This window comes from Dromiciops gliroides, chromosome 1 (assembly GCF_019393635.1).
Source record: "Dromiciops gliroides isolate mDroGli1 chromosome 1, mDroGli1.pri, whole genome shotgun sequence".
Classification (NCBI taxonomy): domain Eukaryota; kingdom Metazoa; phylum Chordata; class Mammalia; order Microbiotheria; family Microbiotheriidae; genus Dromiciops; species Dromiciops gliroides.
In genome coordinates this window covers 533,406,757-533,425,775 of record NC_057861.1, presented here as the reverse complement: position 1 = coordinate 533,425,775, position 19,019 = coordinate 533,406,757, and the positions used below count along the sequence as shown (strand labels likewise).

The following is a 19,019-nucleotide window of genomic DNA, read 5'->3' as shown; positions in this document are numbered from 1 at the left end:
GATGGAGTCACGATGGCAAGTTTTTTGCCCGAATGACAATGGACACTCTCAGCATCTATGAGACTCCAGTAAGTGACTGTCTTATATAGGAAATAGAATATTTAATGGAAGTAATTTTGCTTGCTGATATTTACTTCCAGAATCTTCTGAATTCTGGGCTCTGACAGTGAAGGCTGGCAACTATTTTCTGATGTCTATCATTGAGCAAATTAGTGTTACTTTATACCCTTTCCTTGGGTAGAACCAATTGAAGCCTTGTACTAGATGTTTTTTAGTGTTGGCCAAATTTATGTTTTATATTGTTCTTTGCCCTCCTGTTGCACTGAAATTCTGACATGTTTTTATTTGACTGTACCTTTTTCTTTGTAGTCTATGGGTCTTTTGGATAAGAAGAGTTTGAAAATCCCTGGAATAAAGTAAGTGACTTCTTTAAAGGAAAGCCTAGTTTCTTGTTTGTCCTCTTTTTTTTTTTTTGAGGCAATTGGGGTTAAGTGACTTGCCCAGGGTCACACAGCTAGTAAGTGTTAAGTGTCTGAGGTCAGATTTGAACTCAGGTCCTCCTGACTCCAGGGCCGGTGTTCTATCCACTGTGCCACCTAGCTGCCCCTGTCCTCTGTTTTTAAGTAATGTTTGTGCCTCTTGTTCTGACCATTTTTCCCCTTCATCATGGGAGGAGTTAACATCTCCCATGTATTTTCTTTTCTTTTCTTTTCTTTTTTTTTTGGTGAGGCAATTGAGGTTAAGTGACTTGCCCAGGGTTGCACAGCTAGTGTTAAGTGTCTGAGGCTGGATTTGAACTCAGGTCCTCCTGACTCCAGGGGCCGGTGCTCCATCCACTGCGCCACCTAGCTGGCCCCTTATGTATTTTATTTTTAAGAATGGTGTGGCATCTTAATGCCACACCTACTAATTATTTTTCAATACTTATATACCTACTCTAGATGGTTCCAGAAGAAAGAGCTAGGCTAGCCTGTCCTTTATTTTATAGAAGCTTTAGTCCTGAATCATTAATAGTATTTGTCTATACTGAGGTCAGGTAGAATATGGTTGTAAAGAGGTCATGGTTTTCCAGCTTAATCGGTTTCATAGAAGCTCCTCAAACACAGTTCCTCATCTTCCATGCCTGCTATTAGCCACAGAATGATTGGTAACTTAAGTAAAATCCAGCATTCCTGTCATAACTAAGATGCATTTCCTCTTGATAACATCGTTTCTGAATACCCCAGTACATCCTGTCTTAGAGTTGAGTTATCCCACTCCCATTTTGCTGCAGCGATTAGAATATTGCTGTAATCCTAGGACGTTTCTGTTCTATATTCTTGTTAGCTTGTGTATGGAAATATTTTCTGGATGCTTGCGTGTTATATGATTTGTCTTCATAAACTATTCTTTGTAATAGCTGTACTATGAAGAAAAAATGTGGAGAAAATGGTTAATGCCACCCATAATTCTTCCTCTATGACTATGTGTGTATTATAGCTTTTTCTGCTCAGTTTCCTCATCTGTAAAATGATGGGACTGTTTGGCCTCTGAAGGCCCTTTCAGCTCTAGGTCTGTGATCCAGTGATGTCAGTCTTTGAAAAAAAAAAGTCAGATTGTAGTTGGACCTGTACATCTTTACTTATATTGCAAGTTCTGCCTTGTGGCTCATGTATTGATATTGTTTCTATAAATTAATAGCATGATGTACCATCTTATTCTTCAGCATTTCCTGAATTGTCAGAGCAGATTAAAATGGCTTTAGTTGTTATTCTCATAATCAGTGAATCATACTTCATTAATTATAGTCATTATGATAACATCTCTTCCCACAGGGATTTTTCTTGGTCACCTGGTGGTAACATAATCGCCTTTTGGGTACCAGAAGATAAGGACATTCCTGCCAGAGTGACCTTGATGCAACTCCCCACCAGACAAGAAATCCGGGTTAGAAATCTGTTTAATGTAGTTGACTGCAAGCTACATTGGCAAAAAAATGGAGATTACTTGTGTGTCAAAGTAGACAGAACTCCAAAGGGTACCCAGGTAAGTAACTACAGTGGTCGCCTGGGTTTCTGGTCTTTTACTTCACGTTTAAATTGCTCCCCTCATGCTATTGTAAAGTCTTTTTATTTTGTTAGGTTTTAACATGGGTTTTCTTTATTTTTTGATAACTCATCTACATAGTGGCTTAAGATTTACAAGCTACTTTTGTCACAAGAGCTTTGTTAGGATCATGGGTTATCCTCCCTTCATAGAGAAGGAAACCAAATTTGAGAGGTTAAACATAACTTGTTCAGAGAAAGCCAAATAGTTGGTTAGTGTCTGAGCTGAGATTGGTCTCCTAACTATAAAGCCAGCCACTTTTCTATTACCTCAGGTTTCCTCCCTCCCTATAACAGGAACTCTCATTTACAATAGCACTTTATGGTTGGATTGAATTTTGTCACTGAGCAACTGTTGTTGATAAAAAGTATATGATACTGAATTTGTAACTGCCACGTCAGATTACTCTATTTTAGGAGGAGAAACATTTTTAAAAATTAACCCAAAAGTTGATTTTTCTCTTCCTCTCCTTTCTTTCCATTTGAAAAAAGGGAGAAACCCCAAACCCTTGTAATTGAGGAAAAGAAATTCATGCCTTGGCCAAGTCTAAAAAACATATGCCTCGGGGTAGCTAGGTGGCACAGTGGATAGAGCACTGGCCCTGGATTCAGGAGGACCTAAGTTCAAATCCGGCCTCAGACACTTTACACTTACTAGCTGTGTGACCCTGGGCAAGTCACTTAACCCCAATTGCCTCACCAAAAAACAAACAAACAAACACACACACACACACACACACACACACAAACACACAAACACACAAAAAAAAACCATGCCTCATTCCGACTGACCCCTGAGTCTCATCACCTCTCTAGGAGGTAAAATCCTTCATCTGTTATCAATGCTACTGATTAGAGTTATTTGTTTTTTCAGTGGTATTATTTTTTAAATTGTTCTTGATTATAAGTCTTCCCAAGTTTCTCTGAAATGGTCCCCTTCGTTATTTTTCTGCATAGTAATAGTCCACTACATTCATATATCATAATTTGTTCCATCCTCTAATTTATGTCATTCCCTTTGTTTCCACTTCTTTGGATGAATGAGTAAATAAAGCAGTTATTAATGTTTATGGGCAGAGAACCATGGGGTGAAGAAGAGTAAGACGGTCTCTGTTCTGAAGGAGCCCAAAGCATTCTATTGCTTTGACATGATGAAAAAAAGGGACTGTTAGCTGTATTTTTGTACATCTATACACAAGGAAAAGAAAGTTCCTTCTCTTTTTTTCTGTGATCTTGCAGGGGTATAGGTCAAAAGCCATACAAGTTTAGTAATTCTTTGGACAAAGTTTCAGATTGTTTTTGGCCAGAACAACTGTCGCAGTTCATGGCTTCACTAGCAGTTATCAGTATGCCTAGTTTCCCACAGCCCCTCCAGTACTGGTCATTTTCCTTTTTTGCTTATCTGGTGGATGTGAGGTGGAATGTCAGCATTGCATTAATTTTTTTCTCTATTAATGATTTAGAGGATTTTTTACAAAGCTATTGATAGTTTGAACTTTTGACTATTTACCAACTGGGGGAAAAATTTCATTTAAAAAACTAACCAGGGGCAGCGAGGTGGCGCAATGGATAAGGCACTAGCCTTGGATTCAGGAGGACCTGAGTTCAAACCCAGCCTCAGATACTTACTAGCTGTGTGACCCTGGGCAAGTCACTTAAACCCCATTGCCCTGCAAAAAAAAAAAAAAAAAACTAACCAAAAAAACTATTACTTAACTTACTCTTACCGGAGTTAGAATCAGATAATACATATTCAGGTTCTGGTTCCCTTGTATTCTGGTTGGGCAGATAATGTACCATTTTGGGGCAAATCATTTAACTTCAGGGTAATCGTGTTTCTTACCTGTAAAATAAAAGGATCATATTTGAAAGCCTTTTAAAATGCCTCCTGGCTCCAAAGGTCTCTCTGTGACTGACTTTAAAGCACTATTATATGGTATTATGATATTATTTTGTCATGTTATTATACACTACTATTAAAACAGCATTTTTTCCCTTACTTTTAAACAGGGGGTAGTAACCAACTTTGAAATCTTCCGTATGAGAGAGAAACAGGTGCCTGTTGATGTAGTAGAAATGAAAGGCAAGTTTAACTTTTTCATGTTACCTTTATGTGCCATGTTTATTTAACTTGACAAGGGAAATGCTTCTGGTTTTTAAAATTTGAATAGGAATTTACATTCCACTCAGAATTGACCAGAATCTGAGCACATGTGATTCTCTTAGAAAAATTTCCTTACCAAGTGATACATTGAAACATGTAAAAATAAGTGTTTAAGGGAGAGCATTTAAATTAAAATTAGATCATATTTGTGAAGTGTTTTGCAAATGTTTAAGTGCTACATAAATGCTATTAATGATAGTTCCTGCTTAGTACATACTGTCTTATAAAAGTAAACTGTGGTCAGCCTTATTTTGAAAAAAAAGTTATTCATGGTTAGATTTGACTTCCAGCTTGAATGTTTTTAAAAATTATTTATTTTATACTTTCTTACATGACTGGGATTTCTCCCAGTATCCTTTCTCTTAACCCCTCTCTCAGAAAGTCGTCCTATATAACAGAATATTTTTTAAAAGGGAGGAAAAAAGGAAAAAGAAAAAAAAATAAGCAAAACCAATCAGTGCTTAGTATTAGTTGCCCCTTAGTATTCTCATTTCTGCAAAGGAGTGGAGTGGGAGTATTGTCTCATTCCTCTACTTTATTTTTTATTCATTTTTTACTTTTTTTGTGGTTCTTTCCATTTACATTGTTGTAGTCGGGTTTTGTGGTTCTGTTTACTACACTGCATCCAGATTGTGTAGGTCTTCCCATGCTTCTCTGTATTTAGTTTGCTTTTTAATTTCTTAGAACTTAATAATATTACATTATAATCAAGGGCCATAATTCTAGCTGTTCCCCAATTTATGGTCATCTTGCTTTGTTTCCAACTCTTTGGCATCCCAATAAAGTGCTGCTATAAATACTTTGATTTGATTGTATGGGACCTTTCTGATTATCTGTGGCTCCTTGGCGTAAAAGCCTGGTAGTAGAATTTCTGGATGAGAAGGCGATGATGTCTGCATGATTCCATTCAAAAATGCTTGGGTTGTGCTGACTCCCAGAGCCACCAGCAGGTTTCCCACAGCTTCTCTTTTGTTCTTACGTTGGCTGTTCCCATCTTTGTCAGTTTGAGAACTGTAAATTGAAATCTGGAGGTTATTTTAAGTTTGCTTAAGTCTTTAATTGTTAATGATCTAGAACATTCATATTGGCTTGAATATTTTTATTGTTAGGTAAAGATGGCCTACGTCAGAGTTGTCAAACTCACTGGAATTAGATTAAAATGCAATCGAGAAATGTTCAACAAAAGAAATAAAAATACAGTATAATATAGATAATATTAATTTATAATTTTCTAAGTCATTATGAGTCTGCAGGATCTAATCTCTTGGGTTTGACATCTGTGACCCAAAATGCTTGTGTGAGTGGTTGAAAATAGCAGTCATTTTAACATCTTAGGGAAAATATTAAAACCACCATACAGTGGAATGGAAACATTCCTAGGAAAAAGTTCATAACTCAGCATTAACTAATGTGCTCGTGAAAATACTTGTTTCTGTTGTTTAGAACTATACTTTCTAAGGGCATAATTCTTTCCCTTTTGCCCATAGTGGGTTACTTTTAAAAGAATAATTAGCATTTACATAGTACTTTAAGGTTTGCAAAGTGTTTTATACACTTTAACTTATCTGATCCTTCAACAGGTGGATCATTCCCATTTTACATGTGTGGAAATTGAGGCACAGAGTTGTTAAGAGGTTGCCTACTGTTACGTGGTTTATATTCAATATTGATGGAAATAGTCCCTGGATTTAGAAGATTTAATTTCTTTCTGGCCCATTAATCTCCTTTGACAGAGGTTTACATATATGTTAATTTACTGAGTTAAGTATCCCCCCCTTTTTTTTTATAGTGAGGCAATTGGGGTTAAGTGACTTGCCCAGGGTTACACAGCTAGTAAGTGTTAAGTGTCTGAGGTCGAATTTGAACTCAGGTACTCCTGACTCCAGGGCCGGTGCTTTATCCCCTGCGCCACCTAGCTGCCCCAAGTATCCCATTTTTAAGCATAAACGTGTCTTCAACTTTGGTCTGTCTTGGAAAAGCATTAGGGGCAGCTAGGTGGTGCAGTGGATAGAGCACTGGCCCTGGAGTCAGGAGTACCTGAGTTCAGATCCGGCCTCAGACACTTAACACTTACTAGCTGTGTGACCCTGGGCAAGTCACTTAACCCTAGTTGCCTCACCAAAAAAAAAAAACCCACAAAAACAAAAAAACCCAACCTACATCTACCTAAAAACTTTGCTCTCAGAGGATCTGTCTTTCACAGACCCTGAGCAGCAGGGCACTGGAAAAGCATTATATCTGCATAACAGTTTATACTCCCAAAGTTTATGAGGACCAAATAAGAACTGCATCACAAGCCTTAAAGTACTATATAAATTCTAGCTATTTTAACTCTAGTTATATGATAAGACTGATTTATCAGTGATTGCAGACCTGGGTCCTTTTTCCTGCACTTAATTTCTTTGAGCCCCAGTCTGTTCATTTGCAAAAGGGGAAATGATGTTGCCTGTAGTATCTACCTCACAGGGTTGTTTTAAGGCTCAAATGAAATAATTCGAATATATAAACACCAGTTTTTATCATGTGAAAGGAGGTGTTACCCTGTCTTTTTCTTCCAGAAAGTATAATAGCCTTTGCTTGGGAACCAAATGGAAGTAAGTTTGCTGTGCTACATGGTGAGGCTCCTCGAATATCAGTTTCCTTCTACCATGTGAAAAACAATGGAAAGATTGAGCTTATCAGTAAGTAGATTCACTTGCTTTTACTCTTTGTGTTAGTGATATATTGTTTGTCCTTTGTGAACAGTGTTCCTTTTACTTATATAGGAGCCAGTGTCTTTAGTCTCCTAAACTCCTATCAAGATGTTATTTAAATGTCTAACAAAGATAAAAAGTGAAGTACAGTTTAAAATCATTGTGGATAGGGAGGTGTTGGGGCTTTTTTGGAAAACCTGTGTATTATGATTCTATGTTTTCTTAAGACCTGTGGATGGAAAATGTAATCAAGTATTCTTAGTCTTAACTTTTGAATGAGTATATTCTGAGCATTAATTTTTCTTGTTCTACAGAATATATTGTTCTAGATAGTTTAGCTTTCACTGCTGTGTCAGCATGTGACTGGTAGTGGAAACTCACTTTAAAGAGCTAATTGATTTTGATAGAAGGCAAAAATAAGCAGTTGAAAGATATTGGGAGATAGGAAGGAGAGAGCTATTTCTTTTTTGTTTTTGTTTTTGTGGGACATTGAGGGTTAAGCGACTTGCCCAGGGTCACACAGCTAGTAAGTGTCAAGTGTCTGAGGCTGGATTTGAACTCAGGTCCTCCTGAATCCAGGGCTGGTGCTTTATCCACTGTACCACCTAACTGCCCCGAGAGATATATTTCTAATACACTTTCCTTATAGCTTGGGTGATTTACGTTGTTCTTCTAAAGTCTTAATTCAAGTTAATAAATAGTTCACTTTAGGTGAGGCAGGCAGATTTGAAGACATGTTATATAACCATAAAAACTAGGAAGAGAGTATTTTAAAAAATAGTCACACATGTGACTATTATCACCTTTAAAAAAATATATACCACTTTGAAATCTGTTAAACCCATAATTTAACAACCATAATATTTCAGAAAGGAAAAATAACTGGGTAATCTCTGTGGAATGACTGTCTCCCATACTTGTCTTTTAAAATTCCCATCCAGTTAAAATTCCATCTTTCTAAGAATCATTCTTTGGCTGCCTCTGTCAGAAATAGTATTTCCTTCCTCAGATCTTCTTTAGTAGTTCCATTTTTAAAAAATATTCTCTGTTTTCCCTTATGGTAATTGTTTGAAGAGTGGTGAATATTGTTGTGTGATGATCCTTCCTGTTAGTCTAAGTTCTGCAGAGACAGGAGCCACAACATAGTTATCTTTGTGTCTTCCCCACTGTCTAGAAAAATGCTTTGCCACATAAGAAATGCTTTAAAAAGGTTGGTTGAATAGATACATGAATGAATTCTCTGAACTAGAAAACTTTACAGCTTTCTTAACATTTTTAAAATTTATAAATAAGTTCCAGTTTCTAAGAGTAATATAGAAGGCCATGAACTTTAGTGCACAGACTTTATAATGTTATTTTGGCTGCTGGAGGTTCTTTTTGATTATTTTGTATTTATTGGCTGTGTTTGAGATGGGCAAGGTTGCCAAGTAAATGACCTCTAGAAAAGTAGTCCTGTGAATTTGGAAATGAGATATTTAATAGGAACAGAATTTTTAAAAAATCCAGAAAAAACATTTCAGCTAATATCTAATTTAAAGAGTAGGAATAAGCTAACAAAAAAGAAACTGTAAATGGAATAATTTACCCAGATCATCTTTTTGTCCCCCCTAGATAAATTGGGGGGGGCGGGGCAATGGGGGTTAAGTGACTTGCCCAGGGTCACACAGCTAGTAAGTGTCAAGTGTCTGAGGCCAGATTTGAACTCAGGTACTCCTGAATCCAGGGCTGGTGCTTTATCCACTGCGCCACCTAGCTGCCCCTCAGATCATCTTTTTAAAAAAAAACTTTTTTTCTTAGGAAAGTTAAAAGTTCATCAACTTAAGCAGTATTATTAAGGTTTCCAATTTTTTCCCCTTTCTCCTTTAAAATTTTAGACTATTATTTACTTTAGCCTTAATTGATAGTCTTGTGGACTCTCTGAAAAACTAGAGACTGGGTTTTATAAAAATTTAAATAGCATTCTGTTTTTTTCCAATGACATGTAAAGACAGTTTTTAAAATTCATGTTTTAAAATTTTTTGAGATTATAAGCAATTTTAGAAGCACTTGTGGTTTCACTACAGAAGGGATTAGTTAATTTTCAGAAAACAAAATAAACTCATCACCAAACCCTCTTTGGTTTGCTATAATTTGTCATTTATTGCCTATGGTAAAGAAACAGTTTCCTTAAAAAAGAAGATTTTAACAAAATATTTCTTTCTTTTCAGAAATGTTTGATAAGCAGCAGGCAAACACAATCTTTTGGAGTCCCCAGGGACAATTTGTTGTTCTAGCTGGTCTGAGGAGGTGGGTTTCTCTTTTTTTTTTTTTTTTTTTTTTTTTTTGCGGGGCAATGGGGGTTAAGTGACTTGCCCAGGGTCACACAGCTAGTAAGTGTCAAGTGTCCGAGGCCAGATTTGAACTCAGGTACTCCTGAATCCAGGGCCGGTTCTTTATTCCACTGTGCTATCTAGCCGCCCCCGGGTTTCTCTTATTCAGTGCCGTGCCTTTTGCTTGTCTTACGGAATTTGTCATGCATAGTAAACATATAAAATTGAAATTTGGTTCCTGTTCTTTTGATTGCCTTTTTGTAATCATTGTCCCAGTGTTTAAGATACTTTATGGTTTTTTGTTGTTGTTGTTGTTTTTTTTAGTGAGGCAATTGGGGTTAAGTGACTTGCCCAGGGTTACACAGCTAGTAAGTGTTAAGTGTCTGAGGTCGGATTTGAACTCAGGTACTCCTGACTCCAGGGCTGGTACTCTATGCACTGCGCCACCTAGCCACCCCCCCTAAGATACTTTATAGAGAAAGTAGTCTTGTACCTTAGAGAGGTGATCCTATCTGTCCTCATTTTATAGATGGGGAAACTGAGGCCCAGAGAGGTGGAGTGACTTTCCCCAGGTCACAGCAAGAATAAGTGGCAGAAAAGGGGATTAAGGTCTTGTCCTCTGAAGCTGTCTCCCTCCCCCCCCCCCCCCAACTGCACTCTCTTGATGCCTTTCTAACATTAACACCCAGCAATTTGTCATCATTGTCCTTAGACTTGGGGCTGTGTGATGGAAGCAAATTACAGTGGAATTGGCAAGTGCCAGGAGACCTAACAGACATTATGTTGTATATTTTCTATGTGGTCATGCAGACATTTTCTGGAAGCTTCATTACTCTGTCTTAATTGAATGCTGAGCTACCATTTTCTTTAGTAATAATACTTTCATAGGTTGCATATCTTCTCAAAGGAAAAGCATTTACCTTTGAGAATATCATTTTTTCTGAGGTCAGTCATACAGTGACTGAAGAGGCCCTCTTCTTGCTTCTCTGCACGTTTGCCTTTATCACAAAAGGTGCAGTGCTGCAAGTAACGTGGTTCTCCTGTCACTCCTATACATCACTCCTAAATATGCTCTGCCTATATGTTATTATAATATACTCCAGTTGTTACCTTTTCCACTTTATCTTAATATCAATGTCATATTCATTGATCTGTGAGGCCATCATCTTCAATTAAATGAAATACTACAGGTAAAGCTGGCAGGTGTCAGAGGAGCCATAGACCTCAAGCTCAGCATGTCCAAAATGTGAGGTGCTTTAATGGTTTACTCCATAATTTAACCTCATTAAGCTCAGGGCTTCTTAATTTTTTTCCACTTGTGACCCTTTTTCGCCCAAGAACTTTTATGTGACCCCAGGTATATAAAATAGGTATACATAACCTTTCAGTGTTGCTGTATTTTTTGTGATCCCCACGTTCAGTTACGTGACTCCCATGGTTTAAGAAACTTTGCTCTAGCTTTCTCATAATCGTCAGGGTAATAAAACTACTTCTGTGCAATGACCACCTTCTCTCTACAGCATGAATGGTGCCCTGGCATTTGTTGATACATCAGATTGTACCATGATGAACATTGCTGAACACTACATGGCTTCTGATGTTGAATGGGATCCCACAGGCCGTTATGTTGTGACTTCTGTGTCCTGGTGGAGCCACAAGGTAAAAACAACTGTTTCTGGGTGTTAGAAAACAGGCAGTGAATGCCATGGGGGATGCTGACTCCCCTGAGGGTCTCGTACTTTCCTAAAACGTCTAGTAGCAGTGAAGGGGTAAGTGCTGGAGTTTATAGATCATTAGTCTTCATCTAACAGAGGCCTCTATGCCTTGGAGAAACAGTCAGAGTATGTTGTCCCTGTCCACCCACACCCCATGCTCCTCCTCTGTCCACTGGTTTAGGTGTACTGCATCATATAATTCCTTGCTCTTGTGACTTGCCTGTTGCATACTACCTGCAGATCCTTTTCTTAAATCACATTTAAGGCTACTTCATATAGCTGATTGTTGGCATTAAGTCATGGGTTGGCCTACTGAGCACTAAGGCCCCATTCTGCATAATTAGAGTAAGGGGAAAAAAGCATGGAAATTTTCCCCTTCACAGAGAATTTTTGAAGAGAAGGTGAGATAGACTTCAGTAATTGACAGTTGTATGCTTTCAGTCATAACAAGCAGCCAGAATCAGCTTCCAGTCAAGATCAGAGCTTCTTGGACAGAGTCAGAAGACCTGGAATTTCACTTCTGACTGGCTGGCTCCCAGGTGTATACACTGTGGCCTGTTTTCCCCCTGAACCTCAAGTTCAGCATGTCCCAAACCTCTTTTCTCCAAATCCACTGTCTTCCACAGTTCCCAGTTTCTGTCAGAAGGAGCACCATTCTTCGGGTTTTTTAAGTTTGATTATCTCCCCAGCATCTTTCACATGTGACCACTGTTCTTTACTCAACCAGTTTCTGCCTTAGAGGTCTGTATCAACTCCTGCCTCAAGGCTCTTCCCTCCTTGGTCCAGCCTCCACACTGCTGCCAAAGTGACAGCATCTCTAGCATTACAAGTGGCATTTATTGTAGGTCTGACTATCTGACATCCCCTTCTCGCCCATGCCTCTCACACTCCTGATAAACCCCGTTAGCTCCCTACTGCCTCAAGAATCGAATCCAGTGTCCCAAAAGTGTTAGTGCACTGATGATTATGTTCTGCTGGGGGCAGGGGATACAACATACACAAAACTGAGGAACCACTCCCCCTTCTTGGAGGAGGTGACACCTGAATTGAGCTGTGAAGAAAAAGGGAAGACATTTCAGGCCTTGGGGAATGGCCTGTGATCTAGAGGTGAGAGAAGGCGGGTCTGGAACACAGAGTGTGTGAGGGGAGAAATGTGGAATGATATTGGAGGGGGACATTGGAGTTGAACCGTAAAGGACCTTGGGTGAGCTTGTCTTTTCAGATATTGGGGGTTAGAGATTTAGATCCGGGAAAAGGCTCGAGGAAGCCATTGAGTTCAGTTCTTCATTTTGTAAATGAGGGAGTTGAGGCACAGACAAGCTAAGCAACTTGACTGTGGTCCCATGTCCAGTTAGTATTTGAGGTGGGATTCAAACCTAGGTCTTCCTGTCCACTGCTGTACTGTCTCTCTTAAGCTGTGCTGCCTCTTCAATGTGATGAGAAGCCTCTCTAGAGTTTTTTTCCCCAGTGCTTTTTTTTTTTTTTTTTTTTGGTGAGGCAGTTGGGGTTAAGTGACTTGCTCAGGGTCACATAGCTAGTAAGTGTCAAGTGTCTGAGGCTGAACCTGAACTCAGGTACTCCTGACTCCAGAGCCAGTACTCTCTCCACTGAGCTACCTAGCTGCCCCTCTCTCTAGAGTTTCAAGTAGAGAAATGTCATGGTCATACCTGTGCCATAGGAAGATTATTTTGTCAGCTGAGGATAGATGTAAAAGGAGAAAGACAAGTCCTTCAAATAGCATAGAAGAAAGAGGATGAGGGCATGAAGTAGGGTGGTGACTGGGTGAGTGGACGGGAAATGATGGATTCTAAAGTTACTGTGAAACTAGAATCATAGGAATTTGTAACTGATGAAATATGGCTGGATTTGAGGGGGAAGTTAAAGATGATCCTGAGCTTATGAACTTGAGTAAATGGGAAGGTGAAGGTGCCAATAGAAATAAAAGTGGTATCTACAGAAGTCAGGAAGTTTGGAAAAGCTGAGGGTTTAGAAGTGAGACGGGTTATGTTCGAGGTGCTTATGGGACATGCTGGTGGTGATATGAAATAGGTAGAGATGTGGAGTTGGATTTTAAGAGACTGAGAAGAACTAGTCGCACCAGTGGGAGGAGAACCAGGAGAGAGTGGTGTTAGTAAGCCAAGGGAGAGGAAGGGGTAGGATTGTGAGCAGTGAGAGATGGGCAGTGGAAGTCAAAGGACTAAGAAATTTTAGGACATGGACAGCTAAAAGGAAATGTAGGTTATGGGTTGTGTTGAAGAACAGGCCAGCATGATGATTGGAGTACTCTTCCCCCCTCCTCCCCTGGAGTTATGTTACGTACACATGGATGATCACTAGGATCTCTGTATACATTCCTAGAGTCATATTTCACATTTACCATTCTTAGGTGGATAATGCCTATTGGTTATGGACCTTCCAAGGACGTCTCCTTCAAAAGAATAACAAGGATCGTTTCTGCCAGTTGCTGTGGAGGCCTCGGCCCCCAACTCTGCTCAGCCAGGATCAGATAAAGGTATGTTCCCTCCCTTCCCCCATACTGCCAGGAGGTTAGGTTATGGAAATATTCGTGGTCCTAGAGGAAGATATCAGTTTACTTTTACCTTGCTTTTTCATTGATCTTTAGGGAATGTAGATAACGACATGCTTAGATCCCCTTCTCTAGGGGGACTCTTTGCTTTTAGGAAAGTGGACAGGGATGAAAAGCACCCCTTTTGGGGGTTAAACAGACTTTTGTGGCTTCTCACTTTAGCACCTTCAGAAAGTCCTGGTGGTTTAAAAGTATATCATCATCTTCCAAGAAGTTCTGTGTGAACTGAAGTGGTAAATGGGAAATAAGTGTTGAAGGTTGTTTAAAAATTTTTAATGGGTTTAAAAGCAACTGTTCTACAGGATTTGCATAATTACAATGAAATAAGTTAATGATATTAGGTCAAAGCTAAGAGGGAGACTCAATCAATCCTGGGGCTAGAGAAGAAAGCCTTTTTAGATGAAGGGGAAACTTGCTTTTTAAAAAGAATGGAAGATCACTTCGATATCTCGCGCGTGTGTGTGTGTGCGTGCGTGCGCGCGCGCGTATTTAATCTTTGTGGGTGACAGTTCATCCTGGTAATTTTGAAGTTTGCTTTTTGATTCAGACTTTGTATGTTTAGATCCTGAGTGATTTGTCTTTGTTTTAGCAAATTAAAAAGGATCTGAAGAGATACTCCAAGATTTTTGAACAGAAGGACCGTTTGAGCCAGTCCAAGGCCTCAAAGGTAAGCTTTATTCCCAACCTCAACAAAAGGTTAAAGGCAGCTTTTTCCAGTGCTACAGAAAAATAAGCATTATTGGTTATTGGTTATTGGAGGAGAGAGCACCGGGGGGACTACACAGAGAGGAAAGGCAACCCTGAAATGTTTTTCCACGTGAAGATACTGGAAATATGCCTCTGCTCCTACACATTAAAATCATATTAGGGGAGGTTTGGAGTCTTGAAGGGGCTCGTTGTTGGTACACAAAGGGTATGACCTAATTGTTGTTGCATTTCAGTCCTACAATATGATCAAAATTTACCTAATTGTAAAGTTGCTCTGTATCCAGAAACAGTTTGTTGTATGAAGGAGCAAATCAGAGCTTTTAGAATAAGGTTGTTTGTCTCTTTTCCCTGTCCCTCCCCATCCAGAAGCCAAACTAATATTCCAATAAAGGGAGCTGTGTTCTGCAATGGAGAAAAATCAAGAGTAGAGAAGGCTATAACCCCAATTTCCCTTTTCCTTTATTCTCCCCTTAGGATTCTTAAAAAAAATTTTCTCTCAGGTTACAGTAACCAGTATTAAAAGGTTTTCAGGTGCTTTTAGTACATTCACGATGTCTCAGGGACTCAATTCCAGCTTAGTAATACCCTTCATCTACATTTTTCTCTAGGAATTGGTAGAGAGGAGACGTACAATGATGGAAGATTTTAGGAAATATCGAAAAATGGCCCAAGAACTTTATATGGAGCAGAAAAATGAGCGTCTCGAATTACGAGGAGGTAAACAGCAAATCCTTAAAATGACTTCCTGTCGCTGTGTAATCTCTTCTGTATTATAGAGGTAAAGGAATGGAAGCTAAACTTAAGACATCACTTCTTGTTTGAATACTGAAGTGTTTTTATCTGTTGAACAGCCATTTGATATTTAATCCATTGAATTAAAAAGGAAAAAGAGGAGATATGCTTTTTAAATTTTTATGAGTTCTTTTGTAGCATCAGTTCACTACAAACAATATTGTAATCGAACATCCAGAGTGCTCTCAGCCCCTTATTTAACTGTTTCTCTTTCTTTTTATAGGTGTAGACACTGATGAACTAGATAGCAATGTAGATGATTGGGAAGAAGAGACAATTGAATTTTTTGTCACTGAAGAAATTATTCCCCTTGGAAATCAGGAGTAGTCTGATAGGGTCCTGGTAAGACTAACTCTTTGTTATTTTCTTGTCAGTTTTCTTCTTTCCTTTCCAAATTATCTTATAAGATGTAAAATAACTATCTGTATACAAGAAACTAAAGTCTTATCTGTGTCTAGGCAGCTGGTGGCACAGTGGATAAAGTGCTGAGCCTGGAATAGGAAGAAGTGCACTCAAATCCTGTTAGCCTCAGTTTCCTCAACCATAAAATGGGGATAATAACAGTACCTACCTCACAAGCTAATGAAGATCAGATGAGATAGTAATTGTGAAAAGCTCTTACCACAGTGCCCAGCCCCCAGGTCTTTCTTATTTCAAAGTCAAGACAATCCATTATGTCATGTCCTTTCTTTTTGGCTTATTTATTTAGATTGAGAATAACTATCAGAACTCTTCATTTGAGATTTCCTAGATAGGTACAATATCATCCCATAAAAAGGGACTTGAAAATTTGAAAAATTGAATTTTAAGAGAGGCAGCTCTTAAAATTTTTGAGAAGCTATGGGGTGGAGCATGGCCTGGAGCTAAAATTAACTGGTAGAAAGCACATTCCATACCACCTAGTTATGGGCCCCTCCTCTGTCTCTAGAGATTATTGTGGAGGGTGGGGGGGGAGGGGCAGGGAAGAAAGTTGACATCAGGCATTGAGGCTGCCAGGCCAAGTATATCCCCATTAGGATGTGTTGATATTACTCAGCTTTGAATTCCACACAGAGTTTAACTCATCAGCCCTGTTTGGAAAGGATTCCTTTACTGGAGGGACTGAGCTTTTTTTTTTTTTTTTGTAGTTTTTTTTTTTTAATGTATGAGGTATTTTATTTTTTCCGTTACATGTAAAGATAGTTCTCAACTTTTGTTTATACAAGCTTTACAATTTCAGATTTTTCTCCCTCCCTCCCCTCCCTCCCCCCTCCCCTAGACAGCAGGTAATCTGATATAGGTTATATCTATACATATAGATATAGATATAGATATATACACACACATATATATATATATATATACACATAATAACATTAATCCTATTTCTGCATTAATCCTGTTACAAGAGAAAGAATCAGAGCAGTGATGCAAAACCTCAAAATAGAAGGAAAAAAAAACAACAGCACCCAAAACAAAAGAAATAATATGGTTCAATCAGCATCTATACTCCACAGTTCTTTCTTTCTTTTTTTTTCTTGGATTTGGAGATCCTCTTCTATCATGAGTTCCGTGGAACTCTTCTGTACCATTGCATTGGTGAGAAGAATATAGTCCATCACAGTAGGTCAACACTCAATGTTGATGATACTGTGTACAATGTTCTTCTGGTTCTGCTCCTCTCACTCATCATCAGCTCACGTAAGACCCTCCAGGTTTCTCTGAACTCTTCCTGCTCATCATTTCTTACAGCACAATAGCATTCCATTGTATTCATATACCACAACTTGTCCAGCCATTCCCCAATTGATGGGCACCCCCTCAACTTCCAATTCCTTGCTACCACGTAAAGAGCAGCTATAAATATTTTTGTACATGTGGGTCCCTTTCCCCCTTCCATGATTTCTTTGGGCAAAAGACCTAAAAGTGGGATTGCTGGGTCAAAGGGTATATGCACAGCTTTATCGCCCTTTGGGCATAATTCCAAATTGCTCTCCAGAATGGTTGGATCAGCTCACAGCTCCACCAACAATGCATTAGTGTTCCAAATTTCCCACAGCCTCTCCAACATTTATTATCTTCCTTTTTTGTCATTTTAGCCAGTCTGATAGGTGTCAGGTGGTACCTCAGAGTTTTAATTTGCATCTCTCTAATCATTAGAGATTTAGAGCATTTTTTCATATGGGAATAGATAGCTTTGGTTTCTTCATCAGAAAACTGCCTGTTCATATCCTTTGACCATTTCTCAATTGGGGAATGACTTGGATTCTTATAAATTTGATTTAATTTCCTATATATAGAGGTTAGCTTTTAAAAGATTGTAACAATGAGGGGCAGCTAGGTGGCGCAGGGGATAAGGCACTGGCCTTGGATTCAGGAGGACCTGAATTTAAATCCAGCCTCAGACACTTGACACTTACTAGCTGTGTGACCCTGGGCAAGTCACTTAACCCTCATTGCCCCGCAAAAAAAAAAAAAAAGATCGTAAGAACACGTTTGAGTTTCTTTATATCACTGAAACATAATATTGCTGGATTGTCAGGATGACATTGAGGGACTAATGAGCAATCTTTGCTATAGCAATATTATTTATTTCATGTGATAGCTCACGTGATTTGGGTAGCTTCTGCTCCTGAAGTGTATTACTTATCCTTGATTTCCTGTTTAATGAAGTAGTGAGTTTACCATCACCGGAAGTATTGAGATTGGAATACCATTAGGATAGATTTCTGGCATTGGGTAGGAGATGAGATTCAACCATGCTTCATCTACTTGGAATATTCAAAAGGAATGATAATGTTAATTGTAATTGTGTAGAACCCTTTCTCTAATAAAAAGGGCTTTTGCATGTCCAATAAAGCAAATACTAATCTTTTTTTTTTTATCATTACAGCATTGCCATATCTTGTGCCAGGAGTGGAGTTCATCCTTTTGCAGAAAGCCTACACAGCTTCTGAATTACTTGTTTTCTCTTGCTCTCTGGACAGTGAATACACCTGGATCCTTCCATTCTGACACATTTTGTGCCTTTAAACCCCAGTGTCTGCATTGTGGGAGGTTTTAAGGCACTGCTTTTAAATTCTTACTTTTGGGGGATTTAGAAAAAAAAAATCCCAAACCACCAGTATTTGCTACTCAGACTTTTATGCAGGACTACTGGCAAGTAACTTTTGATTACTGCTCTCAGGAGCATTTCTTAAGTATATCATCCCCACAGTCACACAATGTTGACATTCAAGGACTCTCTTTATGTCCCAAGTGCATGGACTGGTGTTTTTTTGTCCGGGAAAAAATCTGCAGGAAAACAGTATATCATTCATGTTTTAGTGTGCTGAAGCAGCACTACAGCGGGCAGTACCCTCCGCCCTTCAGATTGTGATAGGGTTTCTCAACAGGTTGAACGTGGAAATAAAAAGCAGACCTATGTTAAAAAGCCGTCTTTCTCATCTCTTTTAAACCTAGAAAACTACCTTAGATTTACTTCTTTTTCTCCCACAATCTGTTCGGAAATGGAAAATCTGTTTTCAAGGCAGAGCTGTATTGGTGTGTATCATTCTGATCCTATTATTTATACTTCATTTAAAGGAATATTCTACTTGAGTGATGAAAAAACAGAAGTTCTGTACATTAGCTGAGAGCTCTTCAGAAAGTGTTACACTACTACAAGAGTTTGTCTAAAATACAATACTTAGAGAATTTTGGTTTTGTGGAAAATTCCACTTGATGAGCTCCTTAGACTCTCAGAGACATATGGGGGACTTGATCTGGTTGAGGTTTTGTTTTAGGATTATGGTCTTCCCTTTGAATATTTTAAATGCCACATTCATACTGGAGGGGTCGTAGGTAATCCCTCATTACTCTTATTCCCGGTTCATTTCTGTAACTGCCTTACTAAACCCACCATGACACTCTCCTTGTCCTTCGATGTTCTTCACCCCCTATCAGAAGTCAGGGTTCAAGGGTTCTAAAAGGGGCTGTACTTTCACTG

General features: G+C 38.8%; 1 protein-coding gene across 1 annotated transcript in view; it reads left to right on the top strand.

Annotated features, from left to right (window-relative positions):
- EIF3B (eukaryotic translation initiation factor 3 subunit B) overlaps positions 1–18,464 on the top strand; it is a 32,275-nt gene extending 13,811 nt beyond the window's left edge. The window contains exons 8-19 of the mRNA XM_043973052.1: positions 2–68; positions 370–416; positions 1,815–2,025; positions 4,095–4,167; positions 6,807–6,929; positions 9,149–9,227; positions 10,771–10,909; positions 13,352–13,477; positions 14,142–14,219; positions 14,869–14,977; positions 15,276–15,394; positions 17,925–18,464. Of these exons, the coding sequence (XP_043828987.1) occupies positions 2–68; positions 370–416; positions 1,815–2,025; positions 4,095–4,167; positions 6,807–6,929; positions 9,149–9,227; positions 10,771–10,909; positions 13,352–13,477; positions 14,142–14,219; positions 14,869–14,977; positions 15,276–15,379 (1,156 nt within the window). The 3' untranslated portion in view covers positions 15,380–15,394; positions 17,925–18,464. The remainder of the gene's footprint in view (position 1; positions 69–369; positions 417–1,814; positions 2,026–4,094; positions 4,168–6,806; positions 6,930–9,148; positions 9,228–10,770; positions 10,910–13,351; positions 13,478–14,141; positions 14,220–14,868; positions 14,978–15,275; positions 15,395–17,924) is intronic.
- The last annotated feature ends 555 nt before the right edge of the window (positions 18,465–19,019 follow it).